The sequence below is a fragment of the Saimiri boliviensis genome, chromosome 1 (genome assembly GCF_048565385.1).
Source record: "Saimiri boliviensis isolate mSaiBol1 chromosome 1, mSaiBol1.pri, whole genome shotgun sequence".
Taxonomy (NCBI): Eukaryota; Metazoa; Chordata; class Mammalia; order Primates; family Cebidae; genus Saimiri; species Saimiri boliviensis.
The window spans coordinates 51,294,534-51,321,668 of NC_133449.1; the positions used below are offsets into that span (position 1 = coordinate 51,294,534).

Sequence of the window (27,135 nt, forward strand, 5' to 3'; positions counted from 1 at the left end):
GCTTCATTGAGAGTAATCACTTAAATCACAGAAAAACTATCAATTTTCAAAAAATTGTAAGGACTAGAAGGGAAGATTCCTGGCAGTAAAATGGCACTGAGGAGACTGTGATGCTTTCTTTGAAGATGCTGATGTCACTGCTGGTGCTGACAGGATCTCAACGCCACCATTCCAGCCTCCTCCTCAGCAGCCTGTCCTCTGTGAGGTCCGTGAGACTGCATCAACCAACTCAAACGCGTTCCCTGGAAGTTGAGTTTTACAATAAATCTCTAATATGAACATGCTTACTTGTTTTATTCTTCTTTTTCATCAGGCTGAGAGCAGAATAAGGCGCATTCCCAATGTGCTCATTTAACATATTTGCACCATTTTGCCTTTTTTAACCATTTACATATCACTTTGCACTATCCCATCCTCCACACTGCCTACAAAGTCCTAGATCATAAATCACTCCATTTCAGCCCCTGCTCCTTCTCTTTCTTCTTTTCTTCTTCCTCTTCCTCCTCCTTCTTCTTCTTCCTCCTCTTCCTCCACTTCCTTCTCCTCCTCCTTCTTCTTTTTATTTTTTTGGAGACAGTAGTTTCACTCTTGTCACCCAGGCTGGAATGTAATGGCATGATCTCAGCTCACTGCAACCTCTGCCTCTGAGGCTCAAGTGATTCTCCTGCCTCAGCCTTCCAAGGAGCTGGGATTACAGGCACCCGCTAATTTTTGTATTTTTAGTAGAGACAGTGTTGCACCATGTTGGCCAGGCTCATCTCAAGCTCGGGACCTCAGGTGATCCAACCACCTGGGCTTCCCAAAGTACTGGGAATACAGGCGTGAGTCACCGTGCCCAGCCTTGGCCCCTTTTTCTGATCATTCAGTCCCCCAGACCATCCACCCCAAGCCATCACCTATTGGGATAAAGCACAATCTCTTTAAAATGCAGCCATGTCACACCACAAATGCCATTCTCAGGATGACCCTGCCCCCCTCTTCACACGCAATCTGTTGCTTAGGATGCCTTAGCTGCAAGGTACGGAAAACTCAACTAAAATGGGCTCAAATATAACTAGCCTCATTATCTCCCTGACAAAAAGTGCAGAGGTGAGAAGCTGCGGGGCTGCTTGGCTCAGAGGTTCTCACCATCATCAAGGCCCTTGCCCCCTCGCCTCTGCTCTGCCATCTTTATGGGGGACAAGGTGGCTGCAGGGGCTCCAACTTGCACTAGCTTTCACCCCAATGTCAAGAGGCAGAGACGGTCCTGAATTAGTTTTCCCCATCTCATGAGCCAGAACCAGGTAACACGCCATTTCTGAAACTATCATAGAGGATGGGATATCGTGATTGGTTTACACCAGCCCGGCACCTCCCAGAATCCCAGGGCTCATCCTGACCCTCACCTTTCCTTTGAAGGATTTCCCATCCCATGCCTAGTAGGGCTACTAGATATCTTTTCATCCTGTAATTCAACAAACCTCTGCTGAGCATCTAGGAAGCCCCAGGCATGGATGATGTAGCAGTGAACAAAAACAGTCATTTATTTGGCTTCATTTTGTTCATATTTCTATGATAATATGTAACACATTTGTTATGTTTTGTAGCATATGTGATATTAGGCACCTCTCTGAGCCTCAGTTTCCTCATGTATAAAAGGGGGATAATAATGTATACCACTAGGCCTGGCACGGTGGCTCACGCCCATAATCAGCACTTTGGGAGGCTGAGGCGGGCAGATCTCAAAGTCAGGAGTTCGAGACCAGCCTGACCAACATGGTGAAAGCCTGTCTCTACTAAAAATACAAAAATTAGCTGGGGATGGTGCTGTGCACCTGTAATCCCAGCTACTCAGGAGGCTGAGGCAGGATAATCACTAGAACCTAGGAGGTGGAGGTTGCAGTGAGCCCAGATTGCGCCACTGCACTCCAGCCTGGGCAACAAACTGAGACTCTGTCTCAAAAAAAAAAAAAAAAAAAAAAAAAAAGTACACCTCTTTGTTGCAAGATTTGGAGATAATACACCTAAAGAACCCCGATGTGCTCAATTTATAGTTGATACACAAGAAATGGTAACTCTTGGCCGGGCATCGTAGCTCATGCCTATAATCCCAGCACTTTGGGAGGCCAGCATGGGTGGATGGCTTGAGCTCAGGAGTTCAAGACAAGCCTGGGCAACATGAAAAAACCTATCTCTACAAAAAATATGAAGATTAGCTGGGCATGGTGGCATGTGCCTGTAGTTCCAGCTTCTCAAGAGGCTGAGGTGGGAGGATCACTTGAGCAGGGAGGTTGAGGCTGCAGTGAGCTGAGATCATGCCACTGCACTTCAGCCCTTGTGACAGAGTGAGAACCTCTCTCAAAAAAAAAAAAAAAAAAAGTAACTCTTTACAGATGTGTTTCCCCCAGAGTATTCTCTTGTGTCATGAACTTTTTTGAAAGTCTAGAATATTTTCAAAAGTATTTTAAAAAAATATACATGGTAGAAGAAAGGAAACCAATTATACTGAAAGACAGTTATGAAAATATTTTGAAATATTTGAACACAGAAACATATGCTCTTTATTGATAATTAAAAACACAATATGGTGTCAGGTCTAATAATATATCAAAGTAGTGATGATGAGAGTTAATGGTATTTCAAGGCGCCCACAACCTCTGTAATGTCATGTGAAAAGGCCTGTGGTTTCTATTGTTGACAAAGACACAGGTGTTGCTAGGATTAACTTGTTTGCTGCCGACATGTATATTTGAAGGAAGTGTTAACCTTTCGTTACAGGTCAGGAGCTGGAGACGAGCCTGGCCAACATAGAGAAACCCCATCTCTACTAAAAATATAAAAATTAGCTGGATGCTGTGGTGTGCACCTGTGATTCCAGCTACTTGGGAGGCTGAGGCAGGAAAATCGCTTGAACTCAGGATGCGGAGTGAGCCAAAATTGCACCACTGTACTCCAGCCTGGGTGACACCATCTCAAAAAAAAAAAAAAAAAAAAAAAATTCGCTAAATGAGAACACACACAGAGAGCCCTTGTTTGAGTCTTCTTGCCAAACCTGGAGGCCAGAAGAGATTTAGGGTTTCCAGGGAAATCCGAGACAAAGTCTTCCCATCTGCAGCAGTGACCGTCTCTATGCAATTTTTTTCATTTTCTGAGCTTTGGAAGATGACTGCTTGAGACCTGCACAAAAGTCAACCCCAAACTGGGACGGCCAATCACTTTGAACATCCCCAGGGCTCCCTTCCCAGAGCCCCGCCTGTCTTGGGCTGCCTGAGGGTGTTGACAGGAGACATTGCTGTACAAAGTGAGAGGCCCTTGACTTCTCCAGCTGCCCTGCCTTGATTATCGGTGTGACCTCTTTGAGCCTCAGTTTGCTCATCTGCAAGAAGCAAGGGCTGGGGAGCGGGGGGATGACGTTTCTCATATGGTGCTCCAGGCATGCATTCTTGCTGTTTCAGGATTCTCTATCAACCACGTGTGTGTGCCTGTGGGGTGGGGGTGGGGGGGTGATTTCATCTTGATTTTTTTTTTTTTTTTTTTCCTGAAAAATGACATTTTCTGGATTATCAGTCTGGCCACCTTAAAAATACTATCTCAACTGTCACAAGCCAGTAAGTAGTAGCAGATGGAAGGGACACATAAGACAAGCTGGCACCAAGTGAAGACCATGTGACATGGGATGTGCTTGGGATGCTGTGCTTGGGCTATTTCCCTGTGGTTAGAATAGGAAAAGGATGAAAGAGCAAAATTATTCCACCACCAATGTGAGATAAATACATGGAATAAACAATAAAAATCACGTTGTAGGAATGAAGTGCCAGAGTCCCTCTGCACTGGAGTTCTGAGGGCAGCACATGATATAGCATTTATGAATGAGATTATTTGGAATTTTTAAAATTTTGTTTGTAGATTTGTTCATATTTAATTTGAATGTTCATTTCTGCTTATCCTTGTATGGGAGCTATCAGTACAAGGAATTTATGGGTAATTTTATGTTTGCACATGTCTAAGTGGCTTTATTATGAAAAAAACTGTTTCAGACAATATTAGAGGTATCTGTGACTTTTTTTTTAAAGGAGGGGTGTCCCAATATAAAATTAGAAAAGCAATGAATTTAAAATATATATCTATTTGGGGCCAAATTTCCTCTCCACACCTCCCCCCCCAACCCACCACCACCAAAAACAACCTTCAGGGCCTCTAATTCCCAGAGAGCAAAGTCAGACTTGCCTGCCTATGGGGTGTGGGAGTGGGGCTGGGGGTGAGGTTGGGGCAGGAAGGGAAGTGGTCAGTCCTCTTTGGAGGGAGGACCTTGGGTGTGCTCTGCTGCCCTCTTCTGGCCACACAAATCATTGCTGGGCTTATCTTGGGCTTGGAGAGTCTGGAGGGTGTGTTTGGCCCTTTGGGCAGGTGGCGGGTCACGGTGACCTTTAGTTGTAGGACCGTTGCACAGAGCTCACCTCTACCCACCTAAACCTTTATGGCCTGGATTGAGCCAATTTTACAAGCAAGCACTCTCCCTGTTTGGGGGAGCCTTGGATAAGGAATTGGGGTAAGAAAGCAATGATCCACACCAGGAATGAGATGAGGGAAAGGGCAAGAGTGTCACCTCCATGGTCTCCCTGGTGACCAAACCAAGGGGAGGTTCCCGCAGTTTCACCCTGGCCTGAACGGTCCAAGCCCTGCCTCCGTTCTCAACTTTGTCTATTACAGGGCTTGGTCTTGGTTTACTCAGTTCCTGAGCATCCTTTCAGGGGAAGGAAGCCCCCTCCCTAGCCTCAAAGACACCTCTGCCTGCAACAGGAGGCCCTGTGCCTTCTCCAGGGTGTTGGTTTATGTTAAATCTTTGCAATGCCACTGAGGAGAAGAAAATAGTCCTGACTCTAGAAGTCTCCCTGGGCACTTCAAGCCCTTCAAGACCCAGACTGTTCTCCACACTCCCACAGCCCCAACTCAGGCATCTTTCTGGGCCTGCAGCTCCTCCTACTGGTTCTGCTCCAGTTGAACATTCACAGTGAAGGCTAGGTGTGAGCCTAGGGCCTGAGTTTACGGCAGTGGCCTTTGAGGAATGGGTAAGTAGTCAGGGAGCAGACCCCCAAACCAGCCTCTGGAACACTAAGGTCACTGCAGGGGTGGAAGGGTAAGAGGCACCTGGGGCCTGCAATGGAGAGCACATTGCTCAAGCCATGGAGCAGCTCCTGGATATGGCCATGGAATTTCATCAATGCCAGTCACATCTTTTCTTCATTTTTACCTCTCCCCTGGTATCCATCACTGTCCAGCACAGAGTAGGAAGTAACCACGCTGGCCCTCAGCATCTGCCCAGCCCCTGGTCCCTGGGAGGCCCCCCAGCTGTGGAGTGGAGGACTGGTGGGTGGGACATGAAAGGGCAGATCTCAGAAGGAAAACTTTTGAGCAAAGGCAGGAAGCTCTGAATACTGAGATGACCCTGTCCTCTTTTCAGCAGGGTGATGGCCCTGCTCTCACTATATTGCTTACCCCATGTTTCTCTCGGGACACAGCTGAGAAAACTCAGCAAAGACTCCATCTCCCCCACTCTTCCTGCAGGGCCCACTCAGCTGGGACTCCCTGCCAGCAGCTGGAAATTCCCAGAACCACTCTCACTTTCTTCCTACAATAACACCCTCCTCTGAGCAGACACCTGCTCCCGGCCATCCTCACAGTGAGGAGCCCAGCTCCACGTGCAACCCTAAGTCAGAGGGATGTCCTTCCCAAAGCTTCTGGCTCCATACCCCCTTCCCAGAGCATCTGGCCCTTCTCCTAATGATGGGCCCTCTCCTCTACCCTCCACCTTCCCATCTAGCCTTCAGACCACCATACACTGATTTGACAGAAACTTGGAGGCAATAGACCCAAAGCATTCCTCATGTATGGTGGTCTACCCGAGTGGTTAGGTTCACAGATCCTGTAACCAGCCTACACATCCCTCCTCCACCACACACTGACTGTGTGGCCTTGGACAAGTTACCTTACCTCTCTGAGCTGCATTCCCTCATCTCTACTTCTTCCTAGACTCCTCATAAGGATTAAGGGAATCAATGTCTGTAAAGTGTTTTATAAGGGTCTCAGCACATCATTGGCACTCAAGAGAGGAACTGTACTATCCGCATCATCATTGCAAATTAACATCGTTTGTTAACTGGCTAGCAGAGCCACTACTGACTAATCTGTGGCATATGGTCCCCAGTGACCCTAACAGATTCTGTTGTGGGGCACATTGGCTGGGCCAGGTCAATCTCTAACCCTATGCCCAAAGCTGCATCAGCACTGTTGGGGTGGGGGGGCAAAGAAGAACTTTATCCTTAAAGAAGAGGCAACATCACAGGCAAGATAAGACTAATTCACAAAGCAATTAGTAAAAAACACAAGATAGCTTAAAACTACAAAGTTGTTCAATGCAAACTATAATTGTGTTAATAGTAAGAACCATTTGTATGGCATTTGAGAGTTTACCCAGCACTTGCAAATACATTATTTCATCTCATGTAATCCTCAAAGCAAACCAGCAAGGTAAGTACAGATGTTCCTCAACTTACAATAGTTACATCCCAATAAACCCTTCATAAGTTGAAAATATCCTAAGTTGAAAATACATTTAATACCCTCAACCTACAGAAACATCATCGTTTGGCCTCGCCTACCCTAAATGTGCTCAGAACACTTACATTAGCCCACAGTTGGGCAAAGTTATCTGTCAACACAGCATACTGTGGAATATGGGCTATTTAAGCTCATGATCACAGGGCTGACTGGAAGCTAGGCTCACTGCTGCTGCCCTGCATTACAAAAGACAATCATACTGCACCTGGTTAACCTGGGGAAAAATCAAAATCCGAAGTGCACTGACTGCATATTAACTCAGTCTACTGGATGCATATTGCTTTCACACTATCACCGTCCTAAAGTTGCAAAGTTCTAAGTCAGGGATCATCTGTTTTGTTAAATGCAGATGAGGAAACCACGGCTCCCAGAGATTAAATGGCTTAGTTGTGATCACTACCAGTAAGTGGGTGATGCAGAAAAGAAAGGTTCCACCCTGATTCTTACTTCATCTAGTACTAAGATCCTTGTTTTTTCCTGTGTGTGTGTGTGCGTGTGTGTGTGTATGTGTGTGTGAGAGACAGAGAGAGACAGACAGACAGACAGACAGTCTCCTTGGGACTGGGTGAGACTAAGACATCTGAAATTTATTTCCTCCCAGTTCTAGAGGATGGAAGTCTCAGATCAAGGCACCCTCAGGGTTGCTTTAGTTTTGGGGCCTCTCTCCTTGGCTTGCAGATGGCCACCTTCTTCCTCTGACTTCACACAGTTTTCGTTCTGTGCACGCATGTCTATATCCTAATTTCCTCTTACAAAATAAGGAACACCAGTCCCACTGGTTGAGGGCCCAGCATAAGGACTTCGTTTTAATTAATTACCTTTTTAAAGACCCTATCTCCAAATACGGTTACATTCGGAGATACTGTAGGTTCAACATATAGTAGAGGTGACACAATTCAGCTCATGTGTGTGCGTGCATGTGTGTGTGTGTATGTGTGTTACAGGGGTGGGCCCTTCTCCAGACTTCATCTCACTCTCGTCCATCTTCTCATTTCCCCAGGACTCCCTGTGGCCAGTGTAGCCTCAATTCAGGTTGCCTGTTGATGTGCGCTGTCCCTGGCGTGACCTTATTCTGGGCCTCCCTCACTGGTATGGTGGCCTCTCAGAGCTGGATAGGTCCCAGAACCCTTCAGGGGATGGGGTTTCCCCGTGATCTTGGTCCTGGCCAGAGGTCCTCAGAATATAGCAGCAAAGAAAAAGGAGCTGCCTGCATGGGCCTGCCCGCAGCAGGCATCAGTGCCAGTTACAGAGACCAGGAAAGCAGGGCTGCAGCGGCCCCTGGAGGACTCCTGGAGAAGCATGGCCATCTCCCAGACCAATCCAAGAAAGGAAGATGGCAGGAGGACTCAGGAGTAGGGCCAGGGCCTGGGGAAGGATGGAGGGAAGCAGGCAGTAGAGCAAGCCCCATAAGATTGTGCCCGCTGACACAGGAGGCTGTGTATGAGGAGAAATAAACATCAAACTGGAGGCTACAATGTGTGGGTTCAAGTCCCAGCCTCTCTGTTCCCAGTGTTGCCACCCTGGTAAGTTACCTCATCTCTCAGAGCCTGTGTTCTCACCCACAACATGGGGGAAACAGTAGCACTTGCTTCACATGTTGCTGTCAGGATTAAATGAACTAATTTTGGTAAAATGTCACCTGACACACAGTAGGTATTATCAGGGCTGCACAGTAACTTTTGTGGGTACTGGGCACTTTTGCTTTCATGGGTATCTTCCTCTATAAAAAAAAAATATTTAAAATTCTATGGTAAAACTGTGTTAGAAGAAAAATGAATAAAATCCCAGCTGGATTATACTCACTGTTTTCTTTTGGTTTTAAAAGAACTGAAGACATTTTCATGGGTCTCTAATGAATGGTGGCCACTAAGCATTGGGCCTATCAAATCTAATGCGTAAGTGGCCCCAGGGGCTGCATCAGTGTCTGCTGCTGTGGATGTTAAAATGTCTCAGAAACTGCCAAGTGTCGTGGCTGGTAAGGAGTCACTGTCACTCCTTTAAGAACACTCATTCTGTCCTCCCGGGGCCCAGCATCCCTGTCCTCCCCTCTGGGTGCTGACTGCAGTGCCTCAAAGTCCAGTCTTCCAGCAGAGGGCGCCACAGGCCTTCCCTTTAGTCCCACAGAGATGTGCAACTGGGATGTTCTGATGGGGAATGCCCTGCAGGGGTTGCACCTGGGTGAGCAGTGCCTTCAGATCTTGAGGCAGGCAGGGGAAGAGGGCTCTGAAGGACAGATGTCCACTAGGTCATTTCACAGCAGCTCCCAGGATGGTGGCAACAGCGTCCTCTAGTGGCAAAAAAAATCCCTCCATCTAATGCCTTGCCTCCCCTGCCCTTTTAGGGGCTCCCAGCATCCAAGGCATGGGGCTTGTGTTGCTGTTCATGTGTTTGTCTAAAACTCTCCTCAACCCACACAGGACTGAAACCTGATGAACTGGATTGGAACGTGAGTCAAATAGGCTCAATTCCAAGTGATGTATGAGCAATAGGATGCCTTGACATTGATGCCAATGCTTTCCCACAAAGCCTCCATCTGGTGAGCCCCACCTCAACCTCTATAGATGCCACCACCACCAGGACCACCGGCTCATACCTTCTCTGCTGGCCCCTCAAGCCTGGGCCAATGCAGGACAGCAGAGTGATGCCACACACACCTCAGCCCACCACTCAGCAGCCCCCAGGGCTGCCCCGAGTCCTGCAGCTCTTCTAGGAAGGGACCTCCCCACAGGACATGCCATCTCCATCACACTGAACAAACATTTTATTCCAGGGATTCCCAACATGTGAACAGGGTGGAAGTCTCTGACAAAGCAGGCCAGATGCTTTGGATTTGGTTTGGGGGGCCAAATCAACTAAGGCTCAGAGACCATATAAGGCCTGCATGAAGGAGGTGAGCAACCCCCACCTTCACAGGTCTGGGGTCCTAAACCCCTGGAACCATGGTCAATCCTGTGCCCAAGGCTCTTCTTTTGCAGGCCATGAAACTCTCACTACAGCTGTGACACTGCTGCTCAGGCCAGGGAGGGAGGGGGTACTACTGGCAACTGTTCACACCCCCTCACTCAGCCTCCCTGGTGACTGGGCACAGAGAAGCCAGGGAACAGAGCAAAGCCAGCTGGCTCCAGAACCAGCTGAGCAGCCTCCCAGGAACCTCCTAACCTATGCTTAATGGGGAGGGTGCACAAGGCAGCTTAGAGGGTGCGCCTCCCTGGGATCTGAAGCCTAAAGGAAGCCACCTCCAGCCAGGCTACCAGGAGGCGTTCAGAACATGGCCCTTCCACCGCCGGCTAAGGTCCTCAACGGTGTCCCGAAGCATCAGCGTCCAGGGGTCACCTCTCCGCATCGGGGTGCAGTGTGTCTCCTTGTGCTCCAGGGCTACAATCTCCACAGGAGTCTCAGGAGTCAGGCCAGCAGCCAGGACAGCTTCTGGGAACTTGGCTGCAGAGGCAGGGGCGAGGCAGCACCGGGGAGTGCTGCTGGGAATGGGGGCAGGTGGCAGCAGGAGGACAGTGAGAGAATAGATAGAGGGATGGGAAAGGAAAAGATGGAGGAGGAAGTAGAAGGAACAGGGGAAGTTTAGGGATAGGGTGGGGTATGGAGGAGACACAGACAGACGATTGGCACCTTAAACTTATTGCTACAATAATGCTACCTGGGCAAATTCCTCCTCCAGGTTGGAGGCCAGCTCAGCCACCAACTCTGCCCCTGGCTGTCCTTGGGATACCTGTCATGCTCCCTCTTCTGGGCCCACAGTTTCCAGGGTCCAGTTCCACACAGCACCCATCACACCCCATTACGGCCATTTGTTCGCATTCCTGTCTCTCCCGCTACTTGGAGAAGAAGAGGGCCCCTGAAATTCAAATGGTCCCCCAGTGACCCAGGCCCCCATGACCTATACCTGGGCTGCTGCCTGTCCATCTGCTGGTAATGGTAGTTCACGGCCACCGCTGAGTGGGGGCACAGCAAGTACTGGTTCTCATCCCAGCAGCGGCCCATGGTCTGGGTGATGGCTTCATCCGACACTGACTCGGATGTCATCGCCTCTAAAAGCTGAAGGGTCCCAAGTCAGAAGGATGAGACTCAGTGTAGGGGGAAGCAGGGAAAGATGACAAAACCCCACTCTCCACCACAGACCCACACAAAACCCAAAGATCCAATGGGACATTCAGACAGAATGGCTCAGATGTGGCTCACAATAAAATACAGCCTCCCAGTTTTGAGCTGACTCACTCAATTTGAGGATCCATTTGAGTTTTATGTCAATCCATTTAGTTGGGATTTGGCTCCTAGTCAACAAATATAGATTTGTTCAACAACCTGCCACAGACAGAAGGCTTGGGGCAGCCACATATCTGGTGCTTGGTTTTTGGCACACCTCCTTCTTGTCAGTTCCTATTCAGCTCACTGAGCACTTCTTCCAGGAAGCCCTCTCTGCTTCCTTCAGACAGAGGAGGACTCCTTGTCAGTGTGTTTCATTTATTTGATCATCTTCTGAAAATGTACTGCATGCTTACAATACATCAAGCACCCTGCATATACTTGACTGCCGTAAAGATCACAGCTGTTTTTCTTTTCTTTTTCTGAGACAGAGTCTCTCTCTATTACCCATGCTGGAGTACAGTGATGCAATCTTGGCTCACTGCAACCTCCACCTCCCAGGTTCAAGTGATTCTCCTGCCTCAGCCTCCCAAGTAGCTGGGATTTACAGCCACGCACCACCATGCCCAGTTAATTTTTGGTTTTTGTTTTGGTAGAGACAGGGTTTTACCATGTTGGCCAGACTGGTCTCAAACTCTCGACCTCAAATGATCTGCCTGCATCGGCCTCCCAAATTTCTGGGATTACAGGCCGTGAGCCACCCAGCTGATATCACAGATTGTCATATAGCTACCTGCTGTGAATTAGGGTTCCCAGCAGGCAATGAATGTATTTTACTTGACTGTGTTTCTCATACCTAGCACAGTTCCTGGCTCACAGTAGATACATAACATGAATGGATGAATGCCATTCCAGCAAGTGAAGTGTCTTCTATGTGTATAGCCAGAGAGAGAACGAAGGAGTGGGGGGTATGGTGTCTGTCTTCACGGAGAACCTCATTTATATGAGAAGGAATGTGAATATCAAAACAAACCATTAACCAAACAAATTGATCTTTGGGTGCATCAAAAGCAGTACAGATTCCAGAAGGCTGAAATTCTGCTCCAGTCTGCACTGGTATGGCTCAGCCTGGAGAACTGTATCCAACTTTGAAAACAACACTTTAAGGTGGATAATGACCATGCAAAATTATGTCAGGCAAGGGACCATTAAAGGAAGTGAGAAGACTAACTTGGTAAATGAGGATTCTCTTTAAATATGGGAAATACTAGGATATAGAATCAGACTGTGTAAGCTAGAAGCAGATTCTAGCTCAACATAAAGACTTTTGTAATGGTGAGAGCTCGTGTGAGGCATTGAGGGCCTGGTCACTGGAGGTATGCACAGTCTGGATGGCCACTCAGAGGACACCTGTTTCTTAAGCTATGAGCCAGTCACTTGTACTGCCACTTTACATGGAATAATTGATTGAACGAGGAGAGGTAATAGAGAACATGGTTTACAGTCAAATGGCCTCAATCCCAAGTGAGCTCTAAGACACTGGGCCAGTTTCCTAAACTCTGTGCCTCAGTTCCTTCATCTATAAAATGTGGATAGTAAACCTCATAGAGTTGTTATGAGATTTAAGTGAAATAATATACATGAGGCACTTTGCATACTTCCTAGTTAATATATGGCTTGATACATTAACTTATTTTTACTTACTATGGGTGTTAATTTCTAATAATACTGGCAACTGGGAGCCATTTTGCCCATCCAGTATGAACAGAGACCATTGTTCCTGTTGAGTTCGCCCCTCCCTTCCTCAAGAAACAGGTGTCCTTTTCCCCTTACCAGACTTCCAAACCCCAGGTCTGCGATGTGGCTGTACCCTTTCCTTTCTCTGTGGTGTGTGGGTAGTGACTGACCTTGCTGTGCAGTTCCTTGGGCAGATTCAGACTTTGGGTCCTTTCAAACTGCTCCATGAGGGCTCTTGTCACCTGGCTGTCAGAGCCAGAAAGCAGCCAGAATACCCTCTCCATGTTGTAGGGCACCTGGGCAGAAAGTCAGTTTCAGGCCCACACTGATCTCAGCCCCATCCAGCCCACCCAGCCCCAACTAATACCTGGGCCACATCTGCACACCTCCCCCAGGCCTACCTGAATGTCCATAGCTGATGCCAAGGTTGATTTAACAGTCTCAGACAGAGAGAAGTCTCCCTGCTGGACAGTCCTGTGGATGATGTCATTGCGGTTCACTGCCACAACCAGACGGATGGGCAGGCCTATCTTCTGAGCGATGTACCCAGCTTAAGACAAGACAGAAGAAACAAAAGAAAAAAGTAAATTGGGCTTCATCAAAATTAAGAAACTTTTGTGTTTTGAAGCTTTTGTGCTTTAAAAACAACACTATCAAGAAAGTGAAAAGGCAACTCATAGAATGGGAAAAAAATGCAATTCATATATCTGATAATGTCCTTGTATCTAGAACATATAAAGAACTGTTGCAGCTCAACAATAAAAATACAAATAACCCAACTTAAAAATGGGCAAAAAAACAGGCATTCCTTCAAAGAAGACATACAAATGGCCAATGAGCACATGAAAAGATGTTCAACATCATTAGTCATGAAAGAAATATAAACAAAAATCATGAGACATCACTTCACACCCTCTAGGAGGGTGAGAATCAAGATGACAGATAATGAGTGTTGGTGAGGATGTGGAGAAACTGGAAAATTCCCACATTGCTGGTGGTGACATAAAATGGTGCAGCCACTTCGGAAAATTGAAGTCTGTCAGTTCCTTAACATATTAAACACAGAGTTATCATATAACCCAGAAATTACACTCCTAGTTATATACCCAAAAGAAATAAAAATATATGTTCACATGAAAACTTATACACAAATGTTCACTGTGGTATTATTCATAACAGCCGAGGTGTTAAAACAATCCAAATGTCTATCAGCTGATAAACTGATAAATAAAATATACCACTGTATGGTATATCCACACAATAGCAACAGTACTGATATATGATACAACATGGATGAACCTTGAAAACATCATACTAGGTGAAAGAAGCCAGGCACAAAAGACCACATACTCTATGATTCCACTTATAGAAAATGTCTAGAATAGGAAAATTTATAGAGACAAAGTAGATTCATGGTTGTTGAGGGCTGGCGAGGGAGGTGGTCTAAGGAAAAGTCAGGAGTGACTACTAATGGGTACAGCGTTTCTTTTCAGCGTGATGTAAACTTTCCAAAATTGATTATGGTGACAGTTACACAACTCTGTGAATATATTATACTAAAAACCACTGAATCATATACTTAAAATGTGTGAATGGTATGTGAATCATTTAGCAATAAACCTGTTACACACACATACACACGGAGAGAGAGAGAGAGAAGAGAGAAGACAGAGAGCAAGAGAGCGAGAGCGTGAGAATGAGTAGGAGCACATAACCACACCATAAGGCCGTTCTATGTGTCAGCCCCCTGCCAGGTGCCAAAGTATTTAATAGATGGCTGACTACTGTAAAACACCAATTTTTGGAAGAGGAAATGAAAGTTCCAAGAGGTCAAAATGACCTGTCCGAAGCCTGTGAAGTGTCAGAGTCAGGATTCAAAATACACCCACGTCCAGAGCACATACCCTCCCTTGACTCAGCCTCCTAGAGACAGTAGCTTCAGACTATTCTCACTGCACAGGCACCAGGGGAGGCCAGAGCAGCACCCTCAGTCCATCCCAACAGCAGGTCTTATTTTCATGGAACAAGCAAGGAATTCCTCCCCCTCAGAGGTGTAGAGCCCAGACACGTCACATTGTTTAGTAAAGTTTTACACATGGTGCTTTCATGAGCAGTTTACCTCTGGTGAGTAGCTAAGAGTTAGGGACAACCACACCACCTAATATCACTCTTAACTTGGAAAAACACTTTCTCATTCTTTTTTTTTTTTTTTTTAATGAGACTGAGTCTCTGCTGCCCAGGCTAAAATGCAATGGCGCAATTTCAGCTCACTGCAACCTCCACCTCCTGGTTCAAGCAATTATCCTGCCTGTGCCTCCTGAGTAGCTGAGATTACAGGCATGCACCGCCATGCCTGGCTAATTTTTGTATTTTTAGTAGAGATGGAGGGTTTCACCATGTTGGCCAGGCTGGTCTCAAACTACTGACCTCAACTTTCTCATTCTTATTTCACCTCATCCTCATGAGAACATCATGATATCCTTGCCTGACAGAGAAGAAATGGAGGCTCAGGAAGGTCCAGGGCCTTAAAGCCAAAGAGTTGGTTCATGACAGAGGAAAGAGGGATAGAAACACCCTCAGCAAATGTTGGCCACATGTTTATTTTGTATCAAGTACTGTGGTATGCTTTGGGCTGCAGAGGGCCACTGGCTGCACAACTTGGTGCATCACTAATTGGAGGGTGATAGGAATGGGGAGCACGGTGGGCTTTACCCCATAGTGGCAAAGAAGCCCATCCCTCCTTGCCCGCCAGCCCACTGTTCTCTCCACCCCCGTCAGTGGCAGAGGTCAGGAAGCTTCCTAACCACTAAGATGCTTCGGTGCTCTCAGCTAGACCATCCTTGGTGCCCATCAGAACCAATGCCATCACTGGAACTACCAGCAACAGTGATTCCCCTATCCTTGTCAGCTCTGCAGCCAGACTGCATGGGTCATGCTCCTTGCTCCACTGCTGCCCAGCTCTGTAATCAGGGCATGACTGCTTTCTTTGTGCCTTTGTTTCCTCATTACAAAATAGAAAGTATCCTCTCCGCAGGAGGATGAATGAGTTAATACATGAAAAGCACTTAGAACAGTGCCAGTTGCACAGTAAGTCCTTAATAAGTATTAATGATTATTAGAGAAATGATTTTAATGCTACACAGGTGTACAGCACTTTGCCCTTACAAAGTCAGCATGCACATAGGAATCTTATTTGCTCATCGAGGCAGTCCTGGGAGATATGATGATACAATCTCATTTTATAGCTCAGAGGTTGAGTCTAAAGGACTGTTCCACAGTCTCTCAGCTAGTAAAGAACAGAACTTGGGCCAGAACCCCAAGTCCAGAACTTTTTCCACTTCACACAGGGTCAGGGTAGTGTGTCCAGGAGTGGGAACACATGTGCCAGTCAAGCCACTTGCCCTCACAGTGGGCGGCTGATCAGGGTTGGAAGCAAAGTCCACATTTCTGATTGAGGGCACTTCCAGCCAGACATAACAGCTGACCTTTGACCTTGCCTCTCCACACTCTGCTGAGCCAGCAAGCACATTGGGTCAGGCTGCAGGAGCACTCAGGGTTAACCCATCACCCTCTGATGGCAGCAGGAGCCCAGGATGCTGCCCCAGGCAATGAGGTGGAACATCTTCTGGGAGCTTCTTCTGTGGGCTTTCCCATCACCTTCAGAACTGGGACTCCACCTTCTTTCTCCTCACAATTGCATCCAAAGGGCAGCTAAAAGGGCTGGGGCCACAGGCATTTTTCTGGAAAGCCCATTTGTGCCCCAGGGGCTCCTTACCTGCAAGGTTACCAGCAGCCCCTGTTGGCACAACCACTTCCACCAGGGGTAGGGGATGCGTGTCCAAGGACGGTGCACACTGGAAGTAGGCAAAAAAGTAGTGGGCCATCTGCACCAGGATCCGGGACCAGTTGATCGAATTCAGGCTCATCAGATTGTGCTTCTTGACAAAAACCGTATCAGCAAACACGGCCTTGATCGGCTCATCAAGCTCATCACTGTTTCCCTCCACTGCCAGGGGAGAGAAGAGAGGGCAGCTGTCAGGAGCACATAGAACCCCCAGGAGGTCAGCACTCACTTGTGACAAGGCCAAGTCCATCCTCCTGGGACCTTCGCACGGCCTTGGTTTCTTTACTTTCACATAGCTTGGCCTCACTTTCTAGACTCAATGTTAAGGTCCTCAAGGACAGAAATCATGCCTCAGATTCTTGTGTTCCTAAAGATCTGCCCTAGCTTAGAACAGAAAGGGCAGCCAGAACCAGTGCCAATGTTTCTACCATTATCTAAAATAAGACAGCAAATGTCAACCTTCTGGGACACTGGGAGAATTTCTCTTTGTATTCCATGCCCACTTCCCCCACTCTTCCACAGAGGAGGAACTACGTACCTGATTGTGAGATGGTAAGAGACCTAGCCTTTCCTCCACAGTCCTCTATCAGGGGCCAGGGTGGAAACTGTCACCATTCCCCTGTGCCCTCTGCCCTCATTTAGATCACAGGGTAGGGGTTCTGCTCTCTGCTCCTACAAGGCAGGTAAGCTTACATGGACAGAACTTCCCATCCCTGAAGCTGGGTGTGTACATCAGTGTAATTTATGAGTGAATTGCCAGATGAATTTGTGGGTGAATTGTCTACTAATAAAAGTTATATCCACAATCTAGCTCAATAAGCAATCAAGCCAATACTGATTTCTTATCTGATACCCGAGTATTTCTCCATTGGATCTACACTTGGGAGGGGAGAGGGGTAAAATTTACTGGGAAATGTACCAGAGTAGGAGTAGGCATTAAGGGTGCTAACCATTCTGCCCTTCACCACTGTGTAGCAGCACTGGGGCTGGGGGACTGACTCTAGATCCACGTGTGTACCTGAAATAGCCAGAACCAGTCGTGGTGATTCTATTCCTTTGCCAGGACCATGCCAATCAGTGCCTGGCATTCTCATGGGGTCAGGTTTGGCTCCACAATGAGCATGTGACTAAATTCAGGTCAGTGAGCCACAAGGACACGTTTGCTGGGTTTTTTTTCTTTTTTCTTTTTTCCATTAGAGACCTAATATGGTGATACAAGTTTGCTGGGTTCTAAAAAAAGATTTGCTGCTTTTTAAAAAGAGCTATAGGAAAGGAGAGACATGTACCTCAAGGAATCACCTTATGACCACAAGAGGAATGAACCTTAGGACTGGGAATGGCAAAGCAGAGAACGGGAAGGACCTAGGTTCCTGAGAGTACTTTGAGTCACCAAATCAAGCAAATGGGAGCCCACTCCTCCTCTGGATTTCCAGTTATGGAAGCTGGAAAACATTCTTGTTCATGCTGGTCTGAGTTGAATTTTTTGCTACTTCCAGCCAAAAGTATCCCAAACAATATAATTAATAAATACCTAGCACTTGCTGATTATTCCGTGCTTAAGAAGAATGAAGTATACAATGTACATGGAAATTAATGACCTTATAAACCAGTGTCCACACACAAAAATCTAAGTGGTCCATTCCTACTTCCTAAGCTTATCAGTCTACAGAAAAATACATATTTGCTGTTATAACCTGTACTAACACACATTCTCCTTAAAACCAAACCAGAAAGCTCTAGAAAGCAAAGGAAGCATTTGAATACTGCCATTTATAAACAAAACTGATTTCTGCAAAGTCTACTGCCTTAGTTTCTTATTTTCTTGAATATGTAGAGAACAGAAATACCCCCTTCAGATCCAGTATTTAATGACTTACTGAATTCATCAGATTCCAGATTTGTGCCATTACTTTACAACTGGGCACTGTTCTCCAATCCACAAGTCAGGAATGGAGCTTTCATTCACACCCTTAGGTCTGTGTACAAGGTAAGAAGAGAGAGACAGGACAGAAGCACAAAATGCTATTCTTTCCTTCATTCTAGGAAAAGACAGTCCTAGATCCATAACTAGCAATTTTGGTACTTGGGGTATAACAAGGATCCTCAGGAGCCTGAATCTTATGCATTAAAGTCTTGTAACAACTACACGAAAATGCAGCGAAATGTGAACAATTAGCAAGGCTAATGTGTAAGATGATATCAACACCTGCATTAGCTAAATCATGGACTTTTCAACAGCAAATGTATGCACTCTGTAAAGAACAGAGCAGAGGGGCAGTTTGCTCTTAAACAAACTGGCAAAGGATATTTACGCTACTCCTTTGGATAACGTTTGTTTTCATTATGCTTTTGCGCCTTGTCAAAATTGATGTTATATAAAAATAACCCCTACAGGATTATCATAAGAGGCCAGGCCAGTTGTAGAAGGAATATTCTCTGCCATCACACTTGCTGTCCTGCCAGGTGAGTGACCAAACTAAGCCAGGCCTCCTGGAAAGCCTGCCCAAGGCCACAGCCTGCCCAGCCCAAAACTTATTCCAAATCCCCACCTTGTAGCTACCTTGAGTCCACTGGGGTGCGAGAGGTAAAAAATAAAAATGTACAGCTCCACCCACATTCACCCCATCTTTCTCTACTCTCAATCCCTATAAAGATTAAATCCATTCAGAATAGATGACATGATATTAAAGAAAATGGCGTTTGCTTTTCTCCAAGCACAAGATGCTGTGACTCTCATAATGTGACTCAAGTAGGGGTATAACCAGTGGTAGGTACCACTGAGTAGTTCCCTGTTTTAAATATTTAGACCAGATAACCAGTGCATGGCTTAGTTGTTCCCATATTATAAAGAACAGCGTGAACTGTCAACATGTAATAAAACATTCTCTCTCTTTTTTTTTTTTTTTTTTTTTTTAGACAGGGTCTCAACTGTTGCCCAGACTGCAATGCAACGGCATGATCTTGGCTCATTGCAACCTCTGGGCTTAAGCGATCCTCCCATCTTAGCTTCTGGAGTAGCTGAGACTACAGACACATATCACTACGGCTGGCTAAGTTTTGTATTTTTTATAGAGGCAGGGTTTCGCCATGTTGCCCATGATGATCTCAAACTCCTAGGCTGAAGCGATCTACCCACCTTTACCTCCCAAAGTGCTGGGATTACAGGCATGAGTCACTGCACCTGGTAGCACATTTTCTTAAAATAATTATTTAACATGTTGGTGTCCCCTAAACTTCAGTCTTGGAACAAAATCCAAGTCAGTTGGCTCAGGTTATGGCTCTGCATGAGGCTCCCAACATATATGACACTTGCAGGTTGGACCTGCATGAAGGTGGCATTTTTTGGTTTTCAATCTGTACTTCCTATGTTGTACTGTTGGTATTGACTTATGTCTCTGTCGCCTTCAATAGTTTACTGTGTAGCCAGAACCCTGCCCAAAGCTAAGCCAAGGCATATACACCAACCTTGAATACGACTGATAAAAGGAAGACAGTCAGCTAGCCAATAGTGCAGTTGTGTTCCAGCCCATCTCCCAACGCAGACCCAATTAAAGTAGGGCTGCACTGTCCCCAGAGACTCTGCCTCAGCACACACCTCCAAACACATGGACGTTCTCCCTCAGCACTGTTGTCATCTGGAGCTCCTGAATCTTTGTGCAGTGACCTTTGGGCAGCAGAACGATAATGTCCACGTTCTTTGCCCCTTGAACACTCTCAATGGCAGCACTTCCTGTGTCCCCAGACGTTCCTGGATGGGAAGAAAGAAGAACTCGCCCCCTTTAGAACAAAGGGAATGAATGAGGAAACAAATGGTCCCCAAAGCAGTGTCGTCAAATAAAGCAATATCTACTCAAATACTTGGAGGATATGAACCTAGTACTCCACCTAAGGTCCATGGATCCACGAATAAAATTCAGGACATCAGTGAACCTGTGAACGACATCATCTTAAGCATTTTGGGCATTTCAAACATTACTCTGAGAAAGATCCACAGACTCCATCAGCCTGGCAAAGGGGTCCACGGCACCAGAAAAGGTTAGGAACCCTGCTCTGGAAGAACTGGTAACACAGTCCCTGAGGGGCTCAATGAATGGCATCCTATAGGTGGACACCCTACACTCAGGTATTCCGCGTTCATGCTCCAAAACACACCTACGACCACAGTGACATGCTTCTCCTTCTTCTCCAGGAAGTACTGCAGGAACTGTGCTGTGCAGGACAAGGACAGGTCCTTAAATGCATATGTGACGCCATGCCACAGCTCCAACACGTTCAGCCCATTCCTCAACCTGGACAGATGGACCACCTCTCTGTGACGGAATCTGCTGAAGGCTCGGTCAATCAGATCTGTGAGGATGAGGCGGGTGGAGAGCCACTGAGGGGCCTGGTCTCTTTCTCAAGTCCCCTCTCAGTCTCTGAATATAAAGTTTCCAACTCCTGCTACTAAGTTAAAAGGCCAGAAATTTTCATCTTAAATGGTATCATTTTTGAATACAATTGTATAAACCTAGAAAAAAGTCTGGGAAAACATGCACGAAACTGTTCATAGACTCCTTATAGTGATTTCCCCAGAGACCAGAACTGGTACTAGAAGACTTTATTTTTCACTTTTTATACTTCATTGTTTGACTGTCTTGTGAGCAAGTACTCCAATCAGGGGTCAATTAAATAGCTACATAACACACTAATGTCACATCCCATCTAATGCTCCTTCCTAAAAAGAGGAAGCTTTTTGTTTGTTGCTCACACCTGTGACTCAGAACCTTTGGATGGTTGATATACAGCCCTCCCTAAGGCAAACTGTAGAAGTCCTAGAGCAGAGCTTCTCAAACTGTCACTGGCAAACCAAGCCCCTGGGATCTTGTTAAAATGCAAGCTGGTTCAGTCAGTGGGAGGGAGTCTCAGATTTCCAACAAATGCCCAAGCAATGCCATCACTGCTGGTCACTGGACTGCATTTTACGTGGTCCGTTCTCTTGCCAACCCCAAACCACCACCACTAAGTTATGGATTTTGTACTTGCTACTTAAAGTGTGGTTCATGGACCAGTAGTCTAGTATTATCTGGACATCTGACAGAAATGCAGAATTCTCACACCTACCCCAGACCTACTAAATCAGAATTTGCTTTTTAAGAAGATCCCCAGGGGAATCCATAGGCACATTACAGCTTAAGACAAACTGGTCCCAGACAGTCTTGAAGTCCCCTCTGGAACTACCATTCAAAAAAACAAAATAGCAATTTGGGGGTCTGTGTGCTTTACGTGCAGGAAAGAAACACCCCAACATTCAAGTCACTCAAGATAATTCTAAAATCTCTAGTCTTGAAGAGGTTTCTGAAGAAAGAAAGAAAGAGAGAGAGAAAGAGAGAGAGAGAGAAAGAAAGAGAAACAGAGAGAGAGAAGGAAAGAAGGAAGGAAGGAAGGAGAGAAAGGGGAGGGGAGGGGAGGGAGCGAAGGAAGGAAGGAGAAAAGAGAGGAAGAAAGAAAGGGAGAGGCAGAGAAAGAAAGAAAAGGAAAGAAAGAATTCCCTGTAAGTAATTTCAACATTCATCTTGCTGGAGAAAGGATGAAATCTTTCAGAATATTTTCAGTTCTGGGATTCTAGAGTCAGGAAAAAATCCCAAAGTTTGAGAAACATGATTATAGACTTCTTAGTGGTTTGGTGATGGATTTGCAACTCTGTAGACTGAGCTAGCAGGGGCTCAGGGAGTGGAAGTAGGCGTGGGAGTGCTCACCATTTAAGTCATCTTTTGGAATGAGCTCAGAGCCAATGAAGAGGGCGCACAGCTCCTTCACGAGGCCAGGATAGGAGAGTGCACTCCACTGACACAGGGTCTCTCTGTCCAACTGTGGGAGCTCCTCAGGCATAAAGAGACCTCCATCGGATGCATAGCCAGAGAAGAGGGCCCCCTCAAAGTCAACCCGTGGGGCCATGCCCCTGGTGCTAACGTACCACATGATCCTGGAAGCCTGCAGAGGGGACAGTCCCAGAGGCACCTGGTCTCAAAGCTCCCACATCCCATGGAGCAAAGCACACACAGCTCCACAGTTAGCCTCTGGACCATCACTCTCTGGGGGCACGTGACCCAGACCTAGAGATGGCAGTCCTATCTCAAGTCTCACACCAGCTTTATCTGCAATTGTGCAAATCATGATTCCACCAATCAAAACGAGGTAATTCCACTGATCTCCTATCCTGAAGGAGGGGGTATCAGAGCATGCCAGGAAAAGAGAAAGCTTGGTCCTCACCAGTAGGAAAGAAGGGCTGGGGGTGAGGACAGATAATATTAATAGAAGGCAACTGCTCACTTGATATCCCTCTTGATAAGGTGAAGACCAACACACAGGGTCATACACCCCTTTGAGAGATGTCTGGGTCTGCTTCTGCTCAAAAAACAAACAACTTCAATGGTTATCAGAAACAGTCTACAGCCAAGTAATTCTCAACTCTGCTAGCCTGCTGGAATCAACTTGAAAGCTTTATAAAAAAGTGCAAATACCTGAATCAATTAAATTAGACTGTAAATGAGAGGCTTATCAAGAGAGTCTAACGTGCAGCCAGGGTTGAGAAGAGGGTAATCAATTCATCCCAGTTTGCCCGGGGTTTTCTGGTCTTAAAACTGCAAGACCCATGTACCAGGAAACCCCTCAATCCCAGGCAAAGATGGTTGGTCATCATAGTGGATGTCCCAGCATCTTAGCCTAATGTCCCAGCATCTTAGCCTAAGATGTCCCAGCATCTTAGCCTAATGCTAGGACAGTTAGAAGTGCTGACATGCAGTCTCTTTAAAACTAACTGGCCCTGCATGGACTGAGTTCTCTGGTTCCTGGGGAAGCCCAGGACACCTCAGGCCTAACTCTGGTCACACTTCCAAGTCAGTTACTTTTCCAGGAGCCAGGTGCCATGTCAAGGAGCTGGGCTTGAACAACACCTTCCTCTGGATCATGACAGTGAATTTAGGAGGACTGGCTTCAAAGCCCCATAGTAACTGGGGATGAATTTGACTAGACATATTTCTCAGTATTAGCTTGGACTTTCTGTGCCAGGGTGGAAGGGGAACCCCTACCCTCTGGGGGCAAAGCCACCCAAAACACTGGGTGAGCATTGACTTGGAGGAATTCTGGTTTCTTAGTCTGTGGCTCTAAAATCTGTGGGCCAGTGCAACTCTCACATGGGCTGCCACATGCCACTCTCTTAATTACAAATTTAAGTGCATCTAACTTAGAGACAAAGACAAGGTTGATCATACAAACCATTAATCTTTTGAAAGTGATTATGCTGGGACAAACAGTATAAGCCAGAACTATCTCTGGCAACCCAGGATACAAGGTCACCCTGTATGTGAGTCCATGTCAAAGAAATGAAATCTGGGTAATTCCAAAAGTTAACTGCAGTGGATAAGCAAAGCAGGTGCAGTGTTCCATAAAACAGAACTGGTGGGGGGGGGGGGGGGGGCAGGGGCTAGCAGTGCCTTCCACAAAGAAAGGAATTTCTGCAATTCTGTAGTAAGAGTTAAAGCCATCGCAAACTGCCCAAGACCCTGGAGTAACAGAAAGCAAGCCTTCATAGGACCAGACTGAAATGCTACGCCTGAGCTTCCAAGGAAACTACGGCAGGAGTGAGGGCAGGAACAGGCAGGGCCATAGGATACAGCAAAAGAAAATATTTTTGAAATGTCCTTCCCTGGGTGGAAGGAATACCTCGGGCACTGGGAAGGAGGATGTAGAACTGTCCTGGAACAGTGGGCAGAGGGGCTGGCGCAGGGTTCTGCACAGGTCATGGAAGGAGCGGGCCTGATTAGCACAGACCCATGCCCTTCACACAACAGGACTGTCCCTGTTCTGTCCAATGGTCTCCAGCAGCAGCATTACCAGGCCAAGAGAGCAGAGCTACAGAGAAATACACATGATTGGGTTCCATGAAGGCCACAGGCCGAATCAGCAACCGCAGGTGGTGGCGAAGTTGAGGAAGAAAACCAAGCGCTGTTGTGAGGCTGCTCTATGAGCGCTTCAAGCGTGGGATGGGGACCTGGACTACGTGACCTCTGGGATTTTATATTCTAATAATTTTTCCGTGCGAGGTACTCCTCTGGAACCTATTCCAGAGTGGGAAAAGGTCAGAGAAACTCTGACCAATAACCAGGATAAATAACTAATGCGGAAAATAGGAGTCGTCCGAAGGCTGGGGACGGGAAGGTGGGTAGAAGGGAGCTCCTCCGGGAGGTGGAGGGGCTTTGTGAGGAGGGGTGGAGCAGGGCAGAGCCGGACCCCAGCAGCCCACGGCACCCTTAGCGGTGGAGGCAGGCCCCCGGCTCTCTGAGGCTGCCGGCGCCAGTCATCCAGCCGAGGAGGGCGGCCCAAGCCCTCAGGGGGCTCGCAGGCGCCTGAGGTTGCACTCCCAGCCCCTGAATACACCGCGGACTTCGGTTTCGGGGTTCCCCAAGAACTGCCCAAACCCCGCAGAAAACGTAAAGCATCGGAAACCCCACCACCACTCTCCCAAATTCTCCTAAGTGCGAGCGCCGGAAGTAAAGGTTCCAGAAACGCGGAGCGGCCGACGCGGGCCCTCGGAAGTCAGGGCTGAGCGGAGCCGCGAGAGCGTCGAGACTCGGAAATCTCGCCCGCGACGACCGCTGGAGGGCTGCGAGGTTGGCAAGCGTTACCCGTGCGGAGTACGGGACGCGACGCGGCGACCCGGGATGCTGACGTGCGCGCTCCCGCGTCCGCGTATCCGGCGGCGGGATGAGACTTCCGGTCGGGGCCGGGGCCGCGGCTCTCAGTTCCGCCGCTGGAAGGACCTGGGGTTGCGGCGCGGGGCGGAGGTCGGCGGGGAGGGCGTGGGCAGCGCCGCGGCAGGAGGGAAGCCTCGCGAGAGAGAAGCCTCGTGCACCTCCTGCGGCCTGTTTTTTAAGGCTCTTCACTAAACGCTTTATTCGCCTTCAGCCTCTGAATCTTCGCTGCAGGGCTGTGAGTCCCACAAAATCAAAGTTTTCAGTTTAGAAAATGGACAGAAGGATGTGAGGAAGAAGGACCCTGCGTTCCTTTAGGATCCTAGTTTCTTGTCTGCAGCATCAGAGGGCTGGACAGACGCCTTGGTCCTCAAACTGTGGTTAGTATGTTAAGACTTCAGGACCCGCCAGGTAGGTGACATCGACTCCACTCCAAAAAATCTTTTTTAAAACATTTCAGTGGTTTTGAGGGGTATACAATTCTTTATATTTTTTGAGAAACACTTTTTATTAAGCATAGGTCTGTTTCAGGATAAAAGCCCATCACCCCATTTTTAAGAGAAAAAAAAACTTGAAGGAAAAACAAAACAGCAACAAAAACGCCTTCTAAATATGCCCAAATGCCCCTGGATTCACATTCAGCTCCTGGGGCCCAACCCACTGAAGCAAAGTTAGAGGAGCTGGAGCAGACAAGCGCGGGCAAAGGTTTAGTCCTGGATGGGTCAGGTCACTGTGGCAGTCCTGGCTGGGCCTCCAGCGGCCCTCTATTGTTGCCTGTTTCCCTTTTTTCTTCCTCCTATCTCTGACATCGTCCTACGTTTGTGGTCTCTGCTTACTCAAGTTACCTGTTCGAATTTTATTCTCCAAAATTCTGCCCATACATGGTGCCCACTTGACATATCCACACAGGTTCATGCAGCTACCATGACCGTAGTCTGGGTGGGTCTCAGTTCCAGAAAGAGAGAGAGAGAGAGAGAGAGAGAGAGACAGAGAGAGACAGAGAGAGACTGAGAGACTGACTGGTCACTGCTCAACTAAATGGGATTGGCCTTCTTGTCCCAAGCTGGGGCTGAGGACTTGTCACAGAATTCACATAGGGGTCAGAGGGGCCATTCCAAGAGAGATGGATATAGGCCAGGCAAGGACCCCCAAAGGGTTTTCATCCCCTCTGTCAGGTGTACTGAATCACTCAGAGGTCAGGGAAACTGAGGTCCATGGCAAAAATGCTGCAAGATTCAGCAGCGTGTGTTACAGCACTCATAACCAATCAGTGGAGTCTGCATAAGGACAGACACATCTTCCATGGAGCTCTCCCACACGCCCTCTGCCACACTTACACAAGCCTGCAGGCCTTTGCAATTCTGTGGGCAGGAGAAGTGGCCAGAAACTCTTCTGTGAATTGTAGTTTGACTCCCCAGAAAAGAGAGGAGCAAAAGGCTCAGGGAGCAATAGGGTTCATTGGGAGTCTCTGTCTGGGACATAAAGAACAGTGCAGCCACAGAGAACAGAAACTTCTGCATAGCCCATGAGGAAGGCAGAATTCTGAATGCCAAGCAACAGTAGGGATGTGGAGTTCTCAGAGACTTCTACATGGTGTCAACATTCAGTTTTTATAGGATTAGAAACCACTTGTTTTTTTTTTTTTTTCTTTTCAACCTTATTGATTAGAGTGCTTAGCTGTCTGTAACATTGAAACCAACAATGTTCCAGCCAATGCTGAAGCAGAGCCCTGGGATCCATGCAGTGCTGTTTCTTCTGTGTGGCCCAGGCAGAGCTATCTTTAGAGAGGCTTCTCTAAGCCTGTGCAGGAGAATTTACCTCTGTTGCCATGCGACAGAACCAGAGCCCTTGCTAAGAATTAGATTAGGGCCTAGACTTCTGGAGAAGAAAGCAACCTGCTAAAAGTCCTCCAGATTTTGTGCAGGGCAGAGGCCAGAATGCAGGCTGCTTCTAATATCCAAGCTGGGCAAGGACAGCAGGGCAGAAAAGAAAGAAGATGACATTCCAAGTCAGAACACACTGTTCTCTCTGAGCATTTTTGAACTCCTAAATTGATAATTCATCATTTTACCAAATATATGTGGTGGGTGTTGGAGGAAATGGGGTAATATTTAAATTTAAGTACCCTGA

The 27,135-nt window shown here is 47.2% G+C and overlaps 1 protein-coding gene across 11 annotated transcripts; it reads right to left on the bottom strand.

Moving 5' to 3' along the window:
• THNSL2 (threonine synthase like 2) lies at positions 1-25,099 on the bottom strand. Of its 11 annotated transcripts, none has more exons than XM_010330351.3 (10): positions 24,940-25,099; positions 22,586-22,660; positions 22,012-22,246; positions 20,429-20,623; positions 19,872-20,024; positions 16,208-16,438; positions 12,834-12,982; positions 12,603-12,728; positions 10,496-10,647; positions 9,341-10,073 (listed from the first exon to the last, which is right to left on the bottom strand). In XM_010330351.3, exons 3-10 carry the CDS (start codon positions 22,232-22,234, stop codon positions 9,845-9,847), a joined length of 1,458 nt encoding a protein of 485 aa, XP_010328653.3. In that variant the 5' UTR covers positions 22,235-22,246; positions 22,586-22,660; positions 24,940-25,099; the 3' UTR covers positions 9,341-9,844. The 11 variants fall into 11 exon arrangements, with proteins under 11 accessions (XP_074253233.1, XP_010328653.3, XP_039332861.2 ...); XM_039476927.2 differs by lacking the exon at positions 24,940-25,099 and adding an exon at positions 23,978-24,093; XM_010330353.3 differs by lacking the exon at positions 22,586-22,660 and having other exon boundaries at positions 24,766-25,099.
• Positions 25,100-27,135: the final 2,036 nt, after the last annotated feature.

Bases quoted from the DNA above. Each gene is read 5' to 3' on its own strand.
- THNSL2 (XM_010330351.3), bottom strand. From the start codon at position 22,234: ATGTGGTACGTTAGCACCAGGGGCATGGCCCCACGGGTTGACTTTGAG. The intron at 20,624-22,011 runs GTGAGCACTCCC...TCATCCTCACAG, and splicing joins TCCAAAAGATGACTTAAATG to ATCTGATTGACCGAGCCTTC. The intron at 16,439-19,871 runs GTGTGTGCTGAG...CTCCCCTGGCAG, and splicing joins GAACGTCCATGTGTTTGGAG to TGGAGGGAAACAGTGATGAG.